The sequence below is a fragment of the Micropterus dolomieu genome, linkage group LG23, assembly GCF_021292245.1.
Source record: "Micropterus dolomieu isolate WLL.071019.BEF.003 ecotype Adirondacks linkage group LG23, ASM2129224v1, whole genome shotgun sequence".
Taxonomy (NCBI): domain Eukaryota; kingdom Metazoa; phylum Chordata; class Actinopteri; order Centrarchiformes; family Centrarchidae; genus Micropterus; species Micropterus dolomieu.
Window position 1 is genome coordinate 271,152 of NC_060172.1, and position 24,088 is coordinate 295,239.

Below are 24,088 nucleotides of genomic sequence, written 5' to 3' on the forward strand. Positions count from 1 at the left end.
GTTTCCTTTTACGGTTTGGAAAGTGGTGACCTCAAACAGTCCCCATAATGAGACTGTGAGAACAGATTTACGTTTCCACAATGTGATTAATACAAACACACACACACACACACACACACACACACACACACACACACACACACACACACACACACGAGTCTCCTACATACAGTTCATTAGAAGGAGTCAAAACACTTATAATTAGATACTTAGAGGCTTTCATTGTAACAGTAATCTGTCTGTGTGATACAAATCTACAGTGTGTCTGGATTTCCTGCGTATCAGAGTGTTTTGGGCGTTGGAGCGTCGCACAGTTTAGTCTGTACACAACAATCATGACGGCACACACGCACACACACACACCCCTGTATGGAGCAGACGGTTGTGGTGTTTGTAGCAGGCCAGAAGCAGCTCCTGTTTTTTCTTCTGTTTTTAACCTCGTCTGTAATCAATATTTCATATTAACAATGGACTTGTATGAGAAATGGGTTGCTTGTAGTGACTAACTCACACAGACGCTGCACACAGAGAAGAGGGACATGCTAAATGCTTTTACTGATCATTTTGAAAAGGCAGGACATATCTTTGAGGATTGAAACCTCTCTTGTTCAACATAGTTCCCAGGTAGCAATAGGTGAAATTCCCCATGGCGAACCCAACTCACAGGAAACTTAGAACTATTTATTCCTGGCTGAACCTAGATCCCAGTCACTACAACGGGAAGTAGTTTCTTCTTCTGTTTCTTTGACTTTTGAGCTTGCACCATTCTTTGAGTCAGATATTTTGCATGTTTCGCAGAGCATTGACTCCAAGAAGGCAGTGGGGCCAAATGGACTTGATCCTGCTTTGTTAAAAATGGCAGCACAAATTATAGTGAAGCCGCTCACTTACATCTTTAACCTTTCCAATTACACAGATACAGTGCCTAGTTCATGGAAACGTCACGTCATTACTGAAAGCTGGGGATCCATCTGACACAAATAATTATAGACTTATCTCAAATTTTTCGGTTTTGGCAAAGGTTTTGGAGATTTTAGTGTCTGATCAATTAAAACCTTTTCTGGTTTCACAAAATATCCTTAACGACATGCAATCTGGTTTTAGATCTGGCCACAGTACAGTTTCTGCCTCTTTAAAATTTATTGATGACATAAAAGCGACGATTGATAAAAAGTTATTCTGTATGGCTGTGTTTATTGACCTGAAGGCATTTGATACAGTAGACCATTTCATGTTAATCAAAACCCTGTTGAATATTGGTGTTGGGCATAGAGCTGTAAATTGGTTTCATGGCTATGTCTATGAACGGACGCAAATTGTAAGGCATGGGAATGTAACATCTGACCCTGTTGTCCTAAAAAGGGTGTCCCACAAGGATCAGTTCTGGGTCCTTTGGTTTTTATCATCAATATAAACAATGTCTGCAGTAAGTTTAAACACTCACAGTATCATTTGTATGCGGATGATACAATTATGTATTCTTGTGCCCCTACACCTGAGACTGCCTGTGTAAATTTGTTAGACTTTGCCTCATTACAATCTGTCAAAGCTTGACCCTCTTTATCATGCGGCTCTCAGGTTCATCGCAAATGCTGGCTATCAGACACATCATGCATCTTATACAGTAGGGTACATTGGCCATCACTCAAACTGCGCAGGATGCTACATTGGTACATTTTTATTTAGGTCTTTTGCCTTCTTATATCTGTTTAAAATTGTTCATATGCAAAGTACATATAATAATGGAGTTTCCAGCGGCCACTAGCGTTGCAGTTTTAAGATTGTAACCAGGTGTGTGCTCGTACACGTGCTCACTTGAACTCATGGGACATTTCTCAATGGGACATTTCCTGTTTAAATAAAGGTTTATATATATACACACACTTCACCTCAGCTCTGCGGATATTTGCAGCTAATTTTATCTAATTGTTTTGATTTTGGTCTCAGGGCTCTTCATCAGTGTCGTTTCCGACAGGCTGTTGTTTTCAAAAGCTCTGATAAACAGCATCAACTGCCAGCACAGACACAAAGAGGGTGAAACATTTAGCAGCTAAAGAGCGAGATATTTCCAACAGGAGTTTGCAGAGACTAAAAGCAGAGCTAAAAGAGAGAGAAAATTTAACTTAATCTTCATCAGGTGACACAAACAGGACTCCACATGCATGATGTTGCTCTGTAACTGCTGGATGTTCACCATATCAACGTTATATGTTGATGATACGTCAATGATGTGTTAGAGCTGGTTTCCTCAGTATAGCAGGTTTAAAGATCCTCTACAAACCCACCCATGACAATCCGTTGTTCTCTTGCAAATTGAATTTATGCCAGTTGTTAGATCCAACTTTCTGTGTCCAAACTCTTGGTGCTTTGACTAATGACAATGAAGTCCAATATTTACTAGCTCTTGTGGTCTTTACTAGTCTCTATCTATGTCTGTCTGGTGTTTGGTGCTGGGCAGGGAGTGTATAGTGGGGGTTTATCAGAGCTGAACAAAACCAGTAAACGTACCAGAAAATCAAAACTAGGAGCTAAAAGAGGCTAAAAAGCTCAGCAGAGCTGCAGCATTTGTGATAACTCTGTTATTTTGCAAGATTTTAAGTTTATAAGTCATTAGATTCAACTCTTAGATACAAAAAAATTGATTAGTGGATCTTTAATGAACCATAACATTTGTGTGTGTAAGTACCTGCCCTGGCTGTACTGGCAGTGTGTGTCCGATGCATCAAAGCCATCTGGGTTCATCGTCGGCAGGATGTGGATGCGCGTACTGTTCAGCAACTGCAACGACCACGTTTCGTTGTTATGATAACCGCGCACCAGGTCATCGATCAGCTGTAGCAGCAACACCCGGCCAAGAACCTACAAACACACGCATATGTATATTTACAAACACCAATTTAATAAATTCAAATTAACCAAAAGCTATAAATTTAAGCAGAAAAAGATCTAAAAAGTGCAGTAGACACATTAAGTAATATTTAGGGAATTTGATTAAAAGCTGAATGAACTCTGGTGCTTAAGAATGGCAAATTACAACTATTATTAAACATCTTATCACTGCTGTTTCATCCTTCTACTCAGTCATTATTTATTTCCACACAGTGTCTGCTTTTTAATAACATGACAGGACGTTTCAGCTTGACGAGCCTACATGTCATTTCCCCGATGGAAAACAGCGGGGGAGGAAGTGATATCGTGAGTCAGCGAGAAATCGAAACGCGATCCAGAGATGAGTCAGAGGTTGTTTTCCAGGCGATTGGATAGTAGGGAATGAAAAAAAAAAACTTTGTGAATGAATGGGAGCCTCAGGGGAGAGAAAGAGAGAAGGGTGGGAAAGGTGTCTGTGTACAAAGCCGTAACACACACACTCATGTCAGGACTAGCTCTACCTCTGGCCATCATTTTGTTTTCCTTTGTCTAAACGCGCTCCCTCTTTTCTCTCTCCACTGCCGTCACATTACAACACACTCCTGCTTCCACACTTCTTAGTTACTTAAAGGACAAGGCTGCTGATATTCTATATTAAAACCAACACTTAATGTATCCACTAATGAGTATTGTGTGTGTTTCAAAACCTGATATATCTCATTCCTCTGTACCAAAGAGCTCCATTGGTGAGAAAAAACACACACACACACACACACTGTAGTGAACACATACACTGTCCTGCTGCCCCAAATACTCACTAGAGCACCAGATGTGGATTAATCCGCCGCTAGAAACAGTCCCCAACAAATGACAAAATAAATTTTTTCTATAGATAGTCTTAGTCTTAGATAGCCCCTATTTTATTTTCTATATTTATAAATAATATTGGAAAGGACGTGCAAACTGCTAAACTCAACCTTTATGCGGATGACACAGTGATATATTCAGTTGTCCCTTCACTGAACCAAGCCATAAATGACCTACAGTTAGCCTTTCAACACCTTCAAGTCTCACTACATGGCCTCAAGTTAGTGCTTAATACTAAAAAAAACAAATGTATGATGTTTTCGAGGGCTCGGTCCCAATCCCCAGATAATACTATTAACACACTAAATGGGGACTTTGATGAAAATGTTTCATCATATAAGTATTTAGGTTTTTGACTGGATGACAAACTTTCTTTCAAAGTTCATGTTGAAAACCTTGTGAAAAAGCTGAAGCTAAGTTTGGGTTTTTACTTTAGAAATAAGGCTTGTTTTAACATGATAGCCAGAAAACTTGTGCAGGCTACCTTTCTAAGTGTTTTGGACTATGGTGATGTTGTCTACATGCATGCTGCCTCTAGTACTCTCCACCTTTTAGATTCTGTATACCATAGTGCTCTGCGCTTTTTAACTAACTCTCATTCCCGTACTCATCATTGTACGCTTTATGAACTGGCAGGCTGGCCGTCACTAAGTCTACGTAGACAACTTCATTTGCATATTTTTCTATACAAGGCCATGCTGGGTAAACTGCCGGCATATTTATGTAATCTCCTGAAGCAGAATTACAGCAGTTTTCATCTCTGTTCCACCAGGTGGCTCTCTTACCACGTTCCAAGGTTTTTTACTGAACTGGGGGAAAAAAGCCCTCTCTTACTTTGCTCACTGGTCTTGGAATAACTTGTAAAACTTGCTGCATCTTAATGATCTAGTCCCATTAAATGAATTTAAAGCCATGTTAAAATGCCATGTATTGAGAAATATAACTGCCACATGTGACCTGGCTTAGCCCCTTTCCTTTATGTGTGACGCTTGTTTGTCTGTTTTGACTATGCTGTATTTCGATTTAAATTGTGACTGGTGTGCTGTCTCGGCCAGGTCTCCCTCAGAAAAGAGATTTTAATGTGAGCTGTTTTTAAAGATTTGAGTCTTAAGTAGGAACCAGTGGGCCTGGAGCTGAGAGCCATGGACACAGGGTAAGGAATTATTGGATATAGTTATTTGAATAAAGAAGTATTGAGAGATGGACTAACTTTTTTTCCTTTTAATGCAAGAAGAAAAAACACCTGCCTTATCCTTCAGCCTTAAACCCAAGTTTAATCACTATCACTATCTATTGCAAGGTGGGGACCAGACAAACTGTCCTTACTTTCCTATTTTCCAAAAATGTCCTCAAAAATCGGCCCCTTTATCAGGCACATCTAATGGAGCTGGATCGGCAAATGTGTTGTGGGGAAGCTACGATAGGGAAATCCGCCGTAGCGTCCGGGCACGACGGACCCCCCTATAAACCTATGGAGAGGAAGAAGGAGATCAGGAGGCATGACAGAGAAAGGGGTGGGGAGGGAGGGATGCAGGATACTAGAGCGAAGGGGAGGAGTTAGGACGTGTGGGTATTTATGGAAATGCTGGCGATGACGTGCTTGATGTGCGGTCCTGCTCCTGAAACTCTGCTAATTAGCACCACAAAATAATTATGGATCAGCATATGCCCTTCAACCGCATGAATATACCGGTAGGTTTGGTTTCAGTGATACACAGTCACACAAATAATGTGCTGTCCATAATAATGACTGGTGATAATAAATTATGTTCCATTTCAGTTTCATTTAGGACAATATTAGCCCGATGTAGTGTCTTCAGTTATTCCTTTCAGGCTGCAAACATTCCAAAAACAACTTGAACAATAAGGTAGGGCAGCCTGTATGTAGCCTGAGGGCAAAAAGGAAACATGGGAGTTGCTGGTCTACAGCTGCCTCGGTTGGTTAGTTTGTGTTATTGTGGGACTTTGATTTTTGAAGGGTTAAACCACAATTGAGGAAGCGGTAGAAGAGAGAGGTAAAATTGCAGTGTTTGTCAAGGGAGTCTGGTGGCATTGACGAGAGTGATATAGCATCTGTTTCTGGTTAAACAAAAAGGATCTTACTCTTTAAAAAGAAGTCTAATTCTTTAGGGATCCTTTCCACAATGTCTCAGACACCTGTTATAATTATCTGAGCCTGCCACTGTCAAAAACAAGCACTTTAGTGGATGTACTTTGACGGGGCGCAAAGATTACTTTGAAGCCCTGTTTGGCTTGCTCAATAGTGGACCAATTTCCAAAAGTGTTGTCCCAATTAGTCACATGGGTGAAAAATACCAAATGTTATGCTGTGAGAGTAGGTTACTAACTGATGACGACTTAGATGAGTGTATCAAGTCCGATCTTCTTTCATCTGACTAAAAGCTGTGGAATTACTTAAGGATAGGGAGGTTTTCCCTTGACATTCAAGCAAGTTTAGATAACAAGATTAAACCAGTCCAGCTTTGTTTATGTTGCTGTGCATTAGCAGACGTAGGCTAATGTTCAGTGTTGCAGAGTCTACCGGTGGGCCACAAATACACTAACACTGTCCATGAAGGAAATTCTTGTGGGCTGCTCAACTCTAGTGATGAAGAAGGTTTCAGGAAACTCAGGTTGTCTTAAGCAGAAATATTTATAGGAGAAAGGCAAAAATGAGAACACAGCGTAGGACCAAACCAAATGAGAATAATCCTTCCTGGCGGGGAGTACTAGACCTACTAGGATTCATTACATGTCCAAACATGATTATTCCACACTTACATGTGTGAAGATTGGGTACTGGATCCTAAACAAGAAACTATGGTTACCTAAGTCACATTGCATTTCACTCTGGTCACATGTAGCACGTTATTCTGCCCGTCTGTTGAGTCTGGGGTAGAATACAGCCTATCAATCCGTTCAATAGTTGCTGATGTATTTGAGTCTGAACCAAAGTGGTGGACTGACCGAATGCTAGCATGGCTAAAAACAACTGAGAAATATGCTTATGTGATTCATATCTATACAGAGCTGGAGCACAGATAAGCTAACCAACAAGGACCCAAGTGAATCTAAGCATGTCGGAGGAGCGGTTAAGTATGATGTGATGTGCTTGGTTAACTAAGTGAAAGGAGTGAGTGGTGTCTTTGTTTAAATGTAAATAGGTGCTGTTCAAACAAAGTTTAAAGCTCCTGAAAGACGTTTGTTTGATTTGACATTACTGAACATACTCAGGATCAGCGATATCAGCAGACATCTGACTTCTTTCTCTCAGAGATCAAAGATTAAATCAGTGTCTTACAGTCGTCATTCTTTGCGTCCTGTGTTGCAAGTGTTTGCTAAACAACACCGTTTGTGCCTACAAAAACCATGCATACACCATTTCCTACAAACACAGAAGTATTTATACAAACAAAATGTGCTGCAAGAATGTGTGCACTTCACGCATACACTATACGGCGAGAAGTATTTTGACACTCAAACCCCCCAAACACCCATATCTGATTCTGGGCATTAATCTGCTGCTCTAGTCATTAAGACTCATCCACTTGGAGCCAGGAATGTTTGTACAACTGTTTGTGCCATTACATCTGTTAGCTGCTGAGATATTTTACAAGGTAAGTGAACACTTTGACCAGGTGGTGGTGCTAGAGAAAAAAGTCAGGAGATCACCAAAGTCATTGAATAAAAAGCAATCTATAATATACCAATTAAAAGGTGCATTTCTAAATTTTATTCTAATTAAGTCAAAGGCACTTATATCAACTTATGCTGACTATAGAAAGGCGTTTGATACATTCTGGAGGGATGCAATCTGGCAAAGTAGGCATTAATGGTAAATTTTTCAAAATATCATATCTTGTGTACTTGTTAATGGTACTAAGTCTGAGTTCTTTGCAAGCCTAACAGGAATAAGACAGGGTGAAACATTTTTTTATGTCCCCCCAAAAAAGGCATACAGAAAGCAAATGATTTTTGTGAAAAGTGGAAAGTACAGATAAACAATGATAAAACAACCTGAAATAATATTGCGTACGGGGAACTGAAAGATACCTACTCTATGTCGCAGTTAAAACGAGGACTGTTGGTTATTGGGCGAAGCTGTTAGAAGATAAAGAAACTAAACTCGCTGAACCTGTATAATGCAGGTGTACATATGTCACAATGGATAATGCATGTTAAGCAGATCCTGGATGACAGTGTTTTTCTTTCTTTTTTTTTTTTTTTTTTACCTTCGGCTGAAATAAAAGTGAAACAACATTAACTGTTTGAATCTACCTGTCGAAAAAAGAAACTGAAAGACCAGTTTATGAAAAAACGTCTTAGAAGTATAACATCAGGTATTATTTATATAGAGGATAAACATGCGTTCAAAATGGAAATGTATCTGCTGCATAACAACCAAAAGTATAGACAGGCTATTTGTAATTTCACAAACTGGTGTTAAAAAATGTTCTTCCTCTGTTTAAGTAGTATTTGTTTCTTGTTTATCAAGCCGTATGCTGTCATCTTGTCATTTCTTTTTGGTCTTGAGCAAATAAAATAAATGAAAAATGAAATGAAAGGACTTTACCATTTACAGCAGAGAGTCAATATGTGATCTTTGCTACAGCCTACGTAGATCTTTAGTGTAGCTCACAGTTTGCAGAGCTGTTCTGAAGTTTTTTGAACCATACAAGTCTTTAAGACTTGACCTATAAGTTAAAAAAAAAAACTGTTTTTTTTATGCCTAGTATAAAAATTCTAATAGCACAATGGCCAAATACTACTTTTAAAAAAATGGATACGGTATTTATCGCCCAGCTGCAACTAAAGTTGTGCATTAGGTTTTTGAGGCGTTGCGTGCATCCTGATTATGTTATCAATTATTCATGACAGTTTGGCAGAGCTCCAAAAGGCAAACTACAGTCAGTAAAGTGTTTTTCAATATTTATGGGTCACCAAGTCAAGTTTCCTCAGCTTTGTCTCAAGTACGAGTGTTTTAATGTCTTTCAGCTCATTGTTTTGGGTTTTCCAGCCTGCAACTATACTGTTTCTGATTCAGCGCTCTCATCAGTGTCGTTTCCAGCAACAGCAGGCAGCAACAAACTTTATATGCCAGTCAGTCTACCCACATCTACTTGTCAGATTTGATATGTGTTCCTGTGTACTTCATGCTCCACAGAGGATGAACCCTTTTGATTTTAATGACTCAGTGATCTTTCCTCTAGTGCCGCCCTCAAACTTAACATTTTGAAATCCACTACCAGTACATTAAGACTCTTGCTGCCTCTAGGGGGCCACTAAAACCAAATGACAGTTTCTACTTCGTCACGGTATAAATGCGGGCATTAAGTGTGTTCGACAACCTCGATGGAAAGATATTTTCTGGGAACTGCTCACATAAATACACACACAGCAGATCTCTACACGACATCTTTTTAACTTTTCCACAAAGGCTACATTCCGGCTGTTATAATGTGTGTGTGTGTGTGTGTGTGTGTGTGTGTGTGTGTGTGTGAGTTGACTCAGTGAAAAGGCCATTTTGTAGAAGTTTCCTCTGAATCGACACCCTCCACCGACTCTGTTTGCGGACAGTGTGTGTGAGTGTCTGTCCAGGCGTGACTTGTCTATTTAAGGACATTTCCATCGACTTTCACACACATGCAGTGTGATCAGCAGCAGGCCGTTGCCACAGGAACTCGATGCTGGTCAGAGGTCTCTAAGATTTTAATTTACATAGTTGAAGGTTTTTCACTTCTTTAATTCTAATTCATATTTATTTTGTCTAATTGTATGTATTCTTAAATGTGTCATATCAAACTGATGTGATTAAACTCTATATTGACAGTTTTTGATGTAATCTAAGCTTTTCTTGGCACCAGACACACCTTAAACTTATCTTTGTGTTGCTTTTGCTGCTTATTTTCATCACAGATTTCCCCACAATGTTAATCTAGTGTTGCTGAATCTACAGCAGTGCAGAGCATTCATAGAAAACCAAATCTCTCCTATTGGTTTTCTGTAAAACAGAATATTTTCAGTCACAGTCTGAGGTGTCCACATAGTGGCTTACACACAAAGAGACCACATGAATAAAGCTGGCGCCAGGATCTGTATCTAATGCAGCTTAACTTGTTCGTGTAGCATCCCTTTTCTGAACTGCTACATGGCGTTCAGAGCTTTGACACCAAATATCAACTGTACAAACTTTGTACTCACATATTAATGACTGAACTTTTATTGTTACAAGACAGACTACAGCCTTGCTAGCCGCTCTGTGAGCCAGACGAACATGCTGTTCACCATCTAGTTAAGCTTGTTAGCATGCTAACATTTGCTAATTAGCGCTTAACACAAAGCACAGCCGAGGCTGATGGGAATGCCATTAGTTTTGCAAGCAAAGTATCGGACAAATTCAAATTCTGACCTGATGGTGGAGCAAGATGAACCAACAAAGTTATTAGGATTAATCCTGAGAGGAATAGAATTTCAAGGCAATCCATCCAAATTTTGTTCACTTTATTTCACTCAAAACCACAAATGGTAGCCTCATGGTGGTGCTAGAAGGCAAGTCAGGGGATCACTAGAGTCAAGAGGATTTCACGTCTGGGCACCGTGAACATCTGAACCAAATTTCATGAAGATCCATCCGATAGTTGTTGAGATATTCCAGTCTGGACCAAAATTTGTATAATTCTTATCCTTCTCATTATAACAAATATACTATAACAAGAAAATCATCTTGTTATAATAAAAAAACATCCATTGTCAACCGCTTATCCTGCATACAGGGTTGCGGGGGGGTTGCAAACTCCACACAGAAAGGCCGGGGCAACCGGAGTTTGAACCCACGACCTTCTTGCTGTGAGGTAACCACTGCACCACCACGCCGCCATAATGAAAAACCACCAAAGCAAATAAAGTTTAAAAGCAGCATACATGACACTACACTGTGTAGATGAATGTGAACCTTTCAATGAACCAAACCAGTAAGCTATTCTACTAATCTTTCTAAGTATACGTGAGTATGAGATGCATTTGTCCTTGCTGTGTCAGTTAGTGATAGACGAACGTTGGAGCTGCATTATTTTCTCTCATTGAGTCTTTCCTGTCGGTTACTGCTGCTGCTGTTGTTTATAAATCCATAGATTTGCTTTACAATGTTGTCTAATATTTTACTGTTGACTCAGCGTACTTTCCATTTTCAACTAAGATTAATACAGATCACACACACACAGCCCCACACACACACACACACACACACAGTCTGTCGTCTGAATACAAAAGTGTGTATGGAGTGTGTTTGACTATGAATGGCTTTTGTTGATCTCTTTAGTCTCCTTTTAGTCCTGCTTCCTGTCAACAGGGAGGGGTCCTGTTGTGTGTGTGTGTGTGTGTGTGTGTGTGTGGCTGTGTGTGTGTGTGTTCTCTCACCTCGTTTCCATGCATGTTAGCCACATATTTGAACTCCGGGATGCCGACGGTGTGGCGGCGAGCACTGAGACCCAGAGCCAACACCCACAACTGCTGACCTGAGACAGAAAGAGAGTAAACAAGCGTTTTATTTTACATTTATACAAGTTACATTTTGTGCAGCTTGTTTGCTTCTGAGGGAAATATTTCTTTTTATACTGAATCCCAGACTGGAGTGAGCTCTAAACTGACTTTGGGATAGGCTCAGTCCACTTCTCCTGCAGTGCTCTCACAGAGCCTCCAGTGAATGCTAAACATTCAGGAGGTAACAGGCCTTAAAGCTGCACCAATGAGTATTATTATATGAACAATGAGAAATGTGTTGTGAGGAGTGTCAAACGAGTGTTGTATTATTGTATTATAGTATTTTTTATATTTTTTGTATACTTGTACTTTTTTTGATCTTCTTACTTTTTATATATTTATATTACTATTTATGTTTTATGTGTACTGTAAACACCAATTCATACCAAGGCAAATTCCTCGTATGTGAAAATGTACCTGGCAATAAACCCGATTCTGGACACACAGGAGTATTTTCACCTCTGCGGTTCCTCTTTCAGTTACTTCCCGCAGCTTTGCTGTTTTGCTTCAGTCTCAGTGTACTTTTTAACCTCAAGCACTATTTTCATATGAAAATATAAAATAATAGAAAGTAACATAAAGAATCAGAATTATAACCAATTTATTAGAACTTTTTTATTTTAGTTCATGTCGCACAAATTGAGGAAGCACATAAGTCGTTTCCTTTTATCATCTTTGAATCGCAATTTAGGGAATGGGCTAGAAATATTTTTTTATGTAAGTAGACTAAATATTTCTTTATCCAGATGGTTAGAGGATTCTGGGAATTATTTTAAGAAAAATGTAAATGTTGTCTAATGACCCTCTGGACCTTTCAAAGGTTTCTTTTTTTAACAGAAGCATAGCTCTGTAACACTGGAGCTAATATTTACCAAAAACAGTCCATTTAAGTGACACACCAATGTGGTATTCATGACTTGTTCTCAGCGGGACACAGAAATACGGAAAACATGGAATCATTAACTATTTTTCAAATGGGGACAAGGTTTATCATTGTTTTCACTGTGAAGCAACAATGTTCTTACAACCGTAACCACTAAATCACTAGGAAAAGTTTGCACTCATTTCTTATACTGAAACTCAACCACACACATTAGGCAGCACAACTCTAAAGTAAAAACATGTAGCAATGCTAACTTTGCAGCTGTAGTCAGGCTTATCAATACATCCCGGTCGCCATGAATGACTTCACCAAACAAGCTGAAAGTATGGTAAAAGGCTCTGATGAATGTTTTTACAGCATGATATTATATTTTCACTGAGCTCTGGTCCAGTTTTTTAGTGCGCAAAAGTTTCTATGTAAACACAACTGCTGTAACTATTTTGAGTGTCAGTACTGCAGATTAGTGAATGAGGCTCTGCAAGCTACAGCAGGTCTCACACACACACATAGCAATAAACCATAGTAAAATGTGAGTGCGTCATCACAGCAACAAGAGGGAAATATTGGCTGCAGACAGACAAGGTGACACACACACATATACACACACACAAAGAACACAACAGCACACACACAAGTTGGACACAGGCCAGCTGGTGCCCTAGATTAGCCCAGATTAGTGTGTGTGTGTGTGTGACTAGCCAGATTAAGCCGTCCCGGATTAAATTAACCTGTGTTTCAGTCCCGTTATATGATCACACAACCGCCAGACAGGCAAAAAACAAAACCTAAACAGAAATATAACTATATATTTATGTATGTATGTATACACGAAATCAGGATCTCAAGAAAAGTATCTTTTAATAATGAGATCCAGATCTTTAAAAAGGTTAAAGTGGTCGCTATTTGATTTAACTCTTGATCTATCAGATTTAATTTGCTTCCTCATTGATTAGAAAAAAAAAATTGGGAGACATTAATGTCACTGAATAACCTGCATGGTATCATTATTGGAATATCAACATTGTGCATTATACCATCATGTTTGATAATAAAAAATAAAGGATGATAAAAAGACGTTTGCAGAGGCAATAAAGCTGAAGTTCTTAATCAGGTCACAGAATCTGATTAGTCACATGGGCGCTACTTGTAATTATTATTTCCATACTTTTTATATCTTGAAAAATAGGTGTGTTGTTACCTCTGACAGACCGGCCGATGCTGTACAGGTGTGTGATGTCGGGATTGGAGGCGTTGAGCTGGAGGAGGTACTGCTCGATCTCACGGTTGCTGTGGTAACGAAAGTCCAACGTCGAGGCTGGGGTGAGGATGAGGAAGGGGAGGAGGAAGACGAGTGATGACATCACTGCAGTGCGACCTGTGGGAGGAGAAACCAGAGAGCCAACAGGTGTGTGTGTGTGTGTGTGACGCTGAATGTTCCTCAGTTTAGGTGTATTTCACTTCAAACTCATGTTAATAAAAAGGATAAAAACAGTCAATGAAAATAAAAATGAACTGATGAATCCATCTTTAATCACTTTTAAGGGAGAAACTGAAGTCAAGTCACAGAGAGCAGATTGTCAGACATATGAACTACGAATGTGTTATTATTAAGTTATCCTGTTAACAAACAAAAGTTCTGTATACATTGAATGTTACTCACCAAAACACACACTGTCTGTATCCTTGAGGTCTAACAAACGTGTTGAATGTTAAATATTAATAGTACATCAGCTAGTAGTTTTCTTCCTTATCATGTTGCCCGCATACATGAGGACGTGCATTTGCATTCTCATGCGTGTACATGAGATACAAACAAAATGGGGACCCAGTATTTTGCTCTATTGTGCTCCTAAACACTCCACAGGGTACCTTTAAACCTGCAGTAACATATTTCAGGGCCACTCAGGAGCAGCAGAAACACATTGTGAACGCAACATTAATATATTCTCACCTTTTAAAGTTAATCATAAATCATTTTTGTGTCCACCTAATGAAGGTGAGTCCAATATTGTCTCTCTTTTCTAGCTCTGTTTTTGGTCTCCACCTGCTCCTGAGGGAAAGATCTCGCTCTTTAGCTGCTAAATGCTCCACTATTTTCACCAGCAAGTCTGTACCTGTTTTTGTCTGCTGTTTGGAGCTGGGCAGGTAGTGTACTGTGGCTTTTTACAGCTTCTTCTCTGAAAACAGCTGCCTGCTGTGGCCAGAAACCATCCAAGCAGAACAGTGAGAGTGAACCAAAACAGTAAGGCGCAGATCAGACAGAGCTCTTTTTGCAGGTTGAGAAAATATATAAGAAGGGCATCTTGCTTTACATTTGTTTTGTTGCTGCTGCTAAATCACATGGCCTTAGCCTAACTGTGATTGCGCTGTAGCTTTGCAATGTAGAAACATTTCCTGGTTCAACTTTACAACTGTGATGATGTGCTGCTTTTCTTTGTCTTATGTGACAGAACTAAATCTCTTTTTGGTTTAGGACAAAACAAGAGATTTGAAAACGTCACTTTTAAGAAATTGGGAAACGCATGTATAATTATTTTCTGACATTTTATAGTAATAAAAATGAGTAATAATGAGTTGATTAGTAGAGAAAATAAATGTAACATGAAAAGAATTGGTTAGTTACAATCCTATTTCGCTGTGTCTAAAAAGAGCAATAAGATGAAATGGAAGCTCGATAAAGCCGTTTGTCTGTTGGATGATGGCTGCACACTTACGAAAAAAGCAATTATCTGGAGCAGAGGGATGCTGGAAAGTGAGATCCGAGCTCTAATAGCTGTATAGAAACCACTCATCCAGACATTTAGGAAGTCATGGGGGACTTTAAAATTAAACCAGTCAGCAGAAAGAAACTGATGCATTTAGACATGACTGTTCTGTGTGAGTACTTGTGAACCTAGTCCCCATTTAGATTTAAAATATGTTAAACTTGTTAGATTAGATTCTAGTCAATTATGTTTATTGTTAATTTTTATGTTTCATCAAACAGTAACTGAACCTTTGTGCTTTATGTGCTGTCTGTCCTGAGTTGCATCCTCATGCCGGGCTGAGCAGCTGCCTGCTGTGTTCATGTCATGTTCAGGAATTTAAACCCATGTGTAAATCTGTAATTACAGTTGTGTGCAGCAGTTTGCGGTGTCTGTAGATCCCTTCATGAACACTGTCTCAGTGAGCAGTTAGATGAGTTAACAAACTGTTAATGTCACTGTCTGTGGATCAGTTATCATATAATAACTCTTCTCTGGGTTTTCATTAACTCAGATGAGGCTTTAGTTCGTTACAGCTGCCAATCAAACATTGAAATGTTGTTTTATTATTATCTGAACATCCTCCCAAGACAAGAACCAATGCAAAGACTGGAGCTATACTATAGGACTATCACACAAGTAGTAGTAAACTAGTTATTCTAACACAGTCCGAGGATAGCAGGTGAGCATGTTAACTTTAGTAGTCTCTGCAACACAATATATACAGTATCTCACAAAAGTGAGTACACTTCTTATTGCCAAGGCCATCTTTATGTAGAACAGCCATTCTTTCTTTCAGATCCTCAGAGTTATTTGCCACGTTGAACTTCCAATGACCGGTATAAGGGAGTGTGAGAGCAATAGCACCAAATTTAACACACCTGCTCCCCATTCACACATGAGACCTTGTAACACCAACGAGTCACATGACACCGGGGAGGGAAAATGGCTAATTGGGCACAATTTGGACATTTTCACTCAGGGGTGTCCTCACTTTTGTTGCCAGCTGTTTAGACATTAATGGCTGTGTGATGTGTTATTTTGAGGGGACAACAAATTTACACTGTTATACAAGCTGTACACTCACTACTTTACATTGTAGCAAAGTGTCATTTCTTCAGTGTTGTCACATGTAAAGATATAATCAAATATTTACAACAATTTCTGTGAGATACTGTAGATGTCTTTGACAGGGTGTCAGAACTGTTACTTCTTTACATTCTGTTTATAACTGTCAATTTGTGAATGTTTAAACAAAAATTCTGGCCAAATGTTATATGTTGTACCTTTAACTCAAGGTCCACGGACAACAAGAGGCAGTGGAGAGCACTGGAAAAAGCTAGTAAGTGGACCTTGAGTTAAGATTGTCTTGTAAAAATATGAAAAAATAAGTTTATACACAATATAAACAAACCATAGACAATATGTAGAAATATAAAAAAATATATATTATAGACACAAACTGCCAACATACAGGAAAATTCTGTCCGACCACTACTGAGACAACCATTGCAGTACAGGAATGTTATTGAATATTATAGAAATACTAGAAGAATACTGATTATAAAGGAGCGCCATTTCATGACCACTACTGTATAACTACTGTCTAGGATAGGTACTCCTGAACACCACAGAGACATCACAAGAATCTTACAGCGACCATTAAAGTGCTGTCTTTGTATCTTACTGTCTTACTACTATATTGTCTGCTATGTAGCAGAAGGGAGTTACAAAACTAAATTTCACTCTATAACTTGCTATATTGTGACAATAAACAAACCTACCTACCTACATTTACTCCAATACTGTAGGCCTACTTAAAGAGGTGGTATTATGCTTTTTGGCTTTTCCCTCTCCTTTATTGAGTTATATACCTTTTTTGTGCATGTAATAGGTTTGCAAGGTGAAAAAGCCCAAAGGGAGTTCCCATCTCCCACAGAAAACACCAAAAACAGTGAGCTGCAGCACACAGCTCTCCTCTCCCTTCCAAACACTAGCTACCCTCCAGGCAGTCAGTGGACATGAAGTTGTTACTGTGATGTATAGACAGAGCTCAGTTAAAACTTTATGGATACAGATTAATAACTCACCACTCTGAAACTCTCGCTCCAGTCCATGTTGCCAAGCTGGTCGGCAACATGTACAGCTGAACCGAAGCTGTTTACTGGCTTTTCGCTGACCCGCCCTTCTCTGCTTCTGATTGACTAGTAGTCCTTATCTACGCATGTGCAACTCCCAACAAAGATCATTTAGAGACAAGATGCATCACTCCATAGCTAAAACGAAGCCTTCAACACAGGGTGAAAAGAGGAGCTGCAGCAAAGTGCAGTGAGACAAAAAATGTGTTGGTTTTTTTTTAATTAAACCATGTAAACCTGTTCTGGTACAACCCGTAAATAAGATTTTGAACCTGAAAATGAGCATAATACCACCTCTTTAAGTACCAATTTGAGGTACTTGTACTCTACTTGATTCTTTTCTTCTCATGCAACTTTCTACTTCTACTTGACTACATTTCAGTAGGAAATATTGTATTTATCTGACATCTTTAGTTACTAGTTACTTTACAAATTATAATTTCTTTTGCATGAAAAACATGAAGAGTTTATGAAATTTGATGTCTTGTTTTGTGATATATATATATATTACAATGTACAAGGTTACAAGGTAGATTACAAGGTTGTTTATTTCTCATACACCACAAGGTTGTACAACGAAATTAAATTTGTAGTTCCTTCATGCTGCACACAGAACATATAATTAAGTGTTTATTAAAATATGGTAACATATATTATATATAAACATGTATACACCAAGAACATTCTGCAGTGCATTTTTTAAATTTGCATCTGGGGTAAATGTAAACAGCAGCAACCAGATGGTAATATGAAAGTTTCATCTTCACAACAAAGTCTGACATTTGGGAGTCGATCTTGACTGTGTTTGAGCACCAAGCATCATCGATTTAAAACACAGAGTCCACCTCCTCTCATCTTGCCAGAGTCTAATATATAATATATTATAATCTAATCTATAGGCCTACAGCTGAAAGATGAGTCCATTAATCAATCAGTTGATTGACAGAAAATTAGTTGACAACTATTTTTATAATGGTTTCAGTCACTGTTCATGTTAAGTTGTGAAGGGTCTTTGTAGCCTAGCCTAAATGTGACTGCATTTCTCACTGTTTTTACATTTTTTTTTTTTACAAACAAAACAGTCAATCATTAATGGAAAACCTAATCAGCAGATTACTCCTTAATGAAAATAAAGTTGCAGTCCGATACGAAATAGTTCAAAATGAGCTCTACCTCAACACCGACAGCAGTAAAATGCTGATGCTGTATTAGGCCTAATAATAATCTAATGATAGGAGATACAACAGCCACAGAGACATGTTTCTACAGTGTGTAGCCTATGCATTTTGCTGACTTTTACTTCCACCACTGATTATAGGAACACTATAGAAGCCTAATGCCCAAACAGGTACCGACGGTCAGAGGTCTCTTACCTGTTTCCTGCCTGTCGGTCCGCCGGTTCGTGTGTCGCCGCTGACTCTAACAACACCGACCAACACCGGCTGACTGAGAAGAGTCCTGCTCCTGCAAGAGGTGAGCCAGTTAAAAGAGCAGTCGCTTCTTTGAATGGATGTTACTGATCTCTCTCTCTCTGCCTCCGGCAGGGGCGGAGCTTAGAAAAGTGTGTGTGTGTGTGTGTGTGTGTGTGTGTGTGTGTGTGTTGGGCGCACAGATTCAACAGGTTCATGAATGAAACAGACCGACGATTCATTCAGTTTTAACCAGGGCGACACACAGAAAAGGCTCATTTTGTGTGTTTTTATCTCATTCAACATCCAAGCTGTCAAAAAATGTGGACTGTCTTTTTTTGCATTAAAATTTTGCCTTGATGTTTGAAAGCATGTGTGTACTTTTGTCAGCACTGTTAAAGAACCTTTAAATACAGGAAGACAGGAACCTATGGAAAGTTAATTTGTGTAGCCTACAGTAGGCCTATGCTTATGCGCAGAGCTGCACCAATAAGCTGATTAGCTGATCACCAGATGATCAATTGGATACAATTTTAATAATCGATTAATCGTTTTTTCAGCCAAAAAACCCCCTCAACTCAAACTGTTTTCAGCTTCTCAAATATGATTATTGGCTCCTTTTCTTTGTCATATATGACAGTAAATTGAATATCTTAAGGTTTTAGACTGTTAGTCAGACAAAACAAGCAAAATGGACACATTATCGTGAAATGTAAAGTTGTTAGCAGCCTTATTTATGTGCATACAGATGTGTGTGTATGTTTTTACCGTAAAAATCTGACCCTAACTATCACTAGCCTTAACATAAACAGAATCAGTTTCCACATGAACCATTTTCACCATTTTAACACGTAAACAAACATTTTAGATGTTTGTTTGCTTAAACAGTTTCTAGGCAAAGATCTTCTGCTGTTAACCTTTTAGGGAGCCAACATTTTGACGGACAGAGAGCCTTTATTGCTTCTTGAATAAGACTTAAACCAGGAATAACGTCTGTGATAGAAGGAAGAGGGCAGCAGAGCCATTCTCAAAGGAAACCAGCTGATGGACTAAAAGGCTTAGAATCACACCAGGTTTGTTTCATGGTGATTTGGCATCATCTGCTGGCTGCAGCTCTAAACTACAATATTTGACGTAATCATTTGAGGAAGGTTTTCACAAATGGAACAGTGTATATCCCTGTCAACGTCTTTCATGACAGGTAAATAATTACCTCTATACCATAACATGCATAGATGTATACCAAGAAGGAATATTCAAGTGTTGGAGCAGGAGACAAATTAGAGATGTATCAGCATGTACTCATACATCACTATGGTTAGAAACTAGTAGAAAATGGATGAGTAGGGGTCCTTAAGCAGGTTCATGGTGTTCTTTGAGTACAATGTATAGCTACTTTAAAAGATGTATGGTACCTGAGAGGGTCCAGTGGGGAATCCTTGAGGAGGTTGACATTATGGTCCTTGAAGAGGTTGTAGAAATCTTTGAGGAGGTTGCAGGGTCCTTGAGGACATTACAGAGGTGCATCTGAGAAAATTAGAATATCCGTAATTTAATTAAAAAAAAAGTTAAACTTTCATATATTTTAGATTCATTACATATAAAATGAAATATTTCTGGACTTTTTTTTTTTTAAAGAATGTATAATACACAAATGTTGACCTGAGAAGAGCCTTTAATCTCTGTTTGTTCAGTATACAATGCAATTATCATGGTGAAGACTTATGACTTGACAGTTGTCCAGAAGACACTCACTGACCCTTTCCACAAGGAGGGTAAGTCACAGAAGGTCATTGCTGAAAGGGCTGTATCAAAGCATATTCATGGAAGGTTTCAGTGTCATAGGAAAAGGCGCACAAGCAACAGGGATGACCGCAGCCTTGAGAGGATTGTCAAGCAAAGCCGATTCAAGAATTTGGGGGAGCTTCACAAGGAGTGGGCTGAGGCTGGTGTCAGAGCATTTTGGGCCACCAGGCACAGACGGGTCCAGGAAAGTGTCACATTCCTAGTGTCAAGCCACTCCTGAACCAGAGACAGCATCAGAAGCGTCTTACCTGGGCTAAGGAGAAACAGAACTGGACTGTTGCTCAGTGGTCCAAAGTCCCCTTTTCAGATGAAAATATATTTTGCATTTCATTTGGAAATCCAGGTCCCAGAGTCTGGAGTCAGTGATGATTTGCGGTGCCATGTCATCTGCTGCTTTTGGTCAAGTCCAGCATCAATGCAGCGTCTACCAGGAGATTTTAGAGCACTCCATGCTTCCATCTGCTGACGAGTTGAAGGCCGCAATCAAAACAACCTGGGCTTCCATAACACCTGAGCAGTGCCAAAGGCTGATTGCCCTCCATCTCACGCCGCACTGATGAAGTAATTCATGCAAAAGGAGCTCCGACTAAGTACCGAGTGCATAAATTAACCTTTGTCAGAACCGTTCCAACTTTTCAGAAGGTCAACATTTCTCTATTAGACATTCTTTATTCTAATATTTTAATCTTTTGAAATATGGACTTTTGATTTCAATGAGATGTATGCCGTAATCATCCAGATTAAAACAAAAATAATCAGAATATATGAAAGTTTCACTTTTTTATCTTAAATTACGGAAAGAAATTACTTTTTCACAATATTAAGATTTTCTGAGATGCACCTGTAGTCCTTGAAGAGGTTTTAGAAATCTTTGAGAAGGCTGTAGGAGTCACTGAGGAGGTTATGGGCCCTTGAGAAAATTTTAATGATCATTGGAAGGGTTCATCATCACTGATTTTTAAAAAAAATTTATTTACTCAATTGAATTGAATTTTTGCTTTTGTAGCAGCTTACACAACTGTGTTGAGACAACACAGACTATTTATGTTCAGTTAACACAAATAATTTATGTTACAGAGTTAATGGAATGTGATTACTCTAAATATTCCAATTACATATAATGAAATTACAATTAATAAGTTATGAATCTACAATCATACAAATAAACCAAATGCAAGTTAAGTAAGTTATTAGGAAATAAAAAAATAGCAAATTTATTTCCACACATTTCACTTTACCACTGTAAACACAAACTATTTATTTTCATTAAACACTATGAGACTGTTAAATACCAAACATTTATTCCACAAATGGACAGCCCAGGTGTGTGGCCAAAAAACTGCAGAAGATTTTCCAAAATTAAAATTCATAAAAATGTGCCATGTATGATGGAAATAAGAAGTTGTTCTTAAGCGACCTGCCTGGTTAAATTAAGGTTAAATAAAAAAGATAAAATAATATAATTGTTTTTGATTGAATGTTATTGATATATTAAAGGTTCAGTGTGTAATATTTCTGAGGATCTATTATCCATAACTATGTTTTCAGTGGTGTATAAAGACCTTACATAATGAACCGTTATGTTTTTATTACCTTAGAGTGAGACATTTATATCTACATAACCGCGGGCACCCCCTGCTGTGGAGGTCGCTGTATTTTATCATCATGTGTCTATGGTAGCCGACAACAAACAGCGCTACAGAGCGTGTTTAGTCATCATGGCGTTCTTCTTCTGCTTGTGTAATTCCGGTATTGTAGACGCCCGTCACAACATTGAATATGTACAAAGAAGAAGATGAGGGACTAATAATAATAGTAATATACAGTCTCTGAGTAGTATTCTGGTTTATTAGAAGTAAGAAGAGAAGTGACATTTGGATAAATGAACGAGCCGACAGCCAGACACGGGACAGACAGCTGACGGCAGAAATCACAGATTTTGTGTTTTTTCCCAGATGGAAGGCTATAACGTTAATGTGTGACAGATGTTTTCAAAGCGGTGCTGAAGTTGTCTGTTTTCTGCTGGACAGGTAATTAACTGTCAGACTTTAGCGATGCAAATGCCAAGTGCTGTTTGAGAGCTTTAGCTATTAGCTGGCCATAATCACAGAGAGACGTGACATGTTTCCCCTGTCAGTGGGTGAAATATGGATTAATTTCATGTCTCCTACTTATTCTCCAGCCTGTGGTTTGGCTTTGCCGGTTACTTAGCGAGACAATCAGCTGATCAGTAACGTTAATTGGCAATAAAACCATAACCTTAGCTTAGAGCATGGAAGCATCAGAAAGCTAAACTTTTACTGACTGGTAGAAAAACATTTACTGTTAGTTGGATTGGTTTATTCTGGTGTTGTGTTAGTTGGATTAATTTCATGTAGTTACTCTCTCTCTCTCCAGCGCTCTGTTTTGGCTTTGTCTGTTAGGTTTGGGAGACAATCAGCTGCCAGCATCGAAGCTCAAATCAGCAGCTAAACTTCACATTTTACTGCCCTGGTGGAAATCATGTATTTCTTTTTACTGCTAAAGGTGATATATAATAAGACTTAATAAAAACTAAAAACTTTATTGGATATTGCCTCCCACTGTGCACACAAATATGTAATTTGTACTTTCACATACTAAATGCCCATTAAACACGTTGCACCGTTTTACCACAAGCTGAAATTTCGGCTGTCAGTACTACTTTGTGTTTCTGTTGCATTTTAAAAAAAGACATTTTGGTAATATTTGCAGATTGCTTATCTAATTTAGCAAAGAGCCTTGATCCTCACCTCACTATGCCTTTGTAAACTTCATGTATTATGTGTTTTATAATGGGCTGTGGTGCAGAAACAATGAGGCTTACATTATCCTGTTATCTGTCAGTGGTCATACTTGATGCACTAGATGTGATAGTGTTTGAGAATTTCTTCATTTACTTTGGTATGTTAGTCCAGATGAGCCAACCCTCCCAAGATATAAAATAATGTATTACAGGACTATGAGACATCATATAGCACTTAATTTCTTCATGTGGCTGTTGTTTATTAATGAAAAAGTAACAATAATATTCAAAAAAAATATTTGGTTTGTACATAATTTATATAATTTCTTAACACATCTATCTAAAGAAACCTCATTTCTTCAATGGCAATCTCATTTATCTCATAGATGACATCTTTGTCCTGTCTCAGGCACCGTAGCTACACTGCTCGTTTGGGGAGGGGGGATACAATTCGCAACCCTCACCACTAGATGTAACTAGAACTTACACACTGAACCTTTAACACATGGAATAGTAAAATTTAAATGTGCCTGGTACTGTACAGTAATTACAAATTGTAAAACTGGATTGCTTCCAGTAGCTGAGAAACCAGAATGTTTGCCAACAGTCATGTCCTGAGGCCAAATACCTGTGTCAAGTTCTTATCAGAAAGAGTAACAGAAAGCATTCTTACTGAAAAGGTCACTAACTGGCGTGGGATGTGCACGGCCTTATCTCCCGAGCATCAGTGATCAGGATCAGCATCAGGTGCCTACGCAGAGCCTAAAGGATACTAAAGGACAGTACCCACCCAGCCACAGCCTGTTCACCCTGATGCCTTCTGGGAAGAGATAGAGAAGTTTCAGTTGCCGCACCACCAGACTGCCGAGTAGCTTTCCCCCCCCAAGCTATCAGGCTCTTAGCTCTAATTCATTCTCAGCACTGCTCCACTGATGATAGTTTATTTCTGTATACTATTTTTATAATTGATTGTGTATTAATGTATGTTATCTGCTATGTAGCAGAAGGGAGTTACAAACTCAATTTCACTCTATAAACAGTTACATTGTGACAAAATACCTACCTATCAA

General features: G+C 38.7%; 1 protein-coding gene across 2 annotated transcripts in view; it reads right to left on the bottom strand.

Moving 5' to 3' along the window:
- cpm (carboxypeptidase M) overlaps positions 1-23,782 on the bottom strand; it is a 33,505-nt gene extending 9,723 nt beyond the window's left edge. Inside the window, exons 1-6 of one of the 2 annotated variants that reach the window (XM_046040707.1) lie at positions 23,692-23,782; positions 19,864-19,975; positions 18,413-18,503; positions 13,356-13,532; positions 11,152-11,249; positions 2,687-2,859 (exon numbers count right to left, since the gene is read on the bottom strand). In XM_046040707.1, coding sequence (XP_045896663.1) covers positions 2,687-2,859; positions 11,152-11,249; positions 13,356-13,518 — 434 coding nt within the window. In that variant the 5' untranslated portion in view covers positions 13,519-13,532; positions 18,413-18,503; positions 19,864-19,975; positions 23,692-23,782. Of the gene's footprint in view, positions 1-2,686; positions 2,860-11,151; positions 11,250-13,355; positions 13,533-18,412; positions 18,576-19,863; positions 19,976-23,691 lie in introns of those variants that run through there. The other variant, XM_046040706.1, reaches the window with a different exon arrangement.
- Positions 23,783-24,088: the final 306 nt, after the last annotated feature.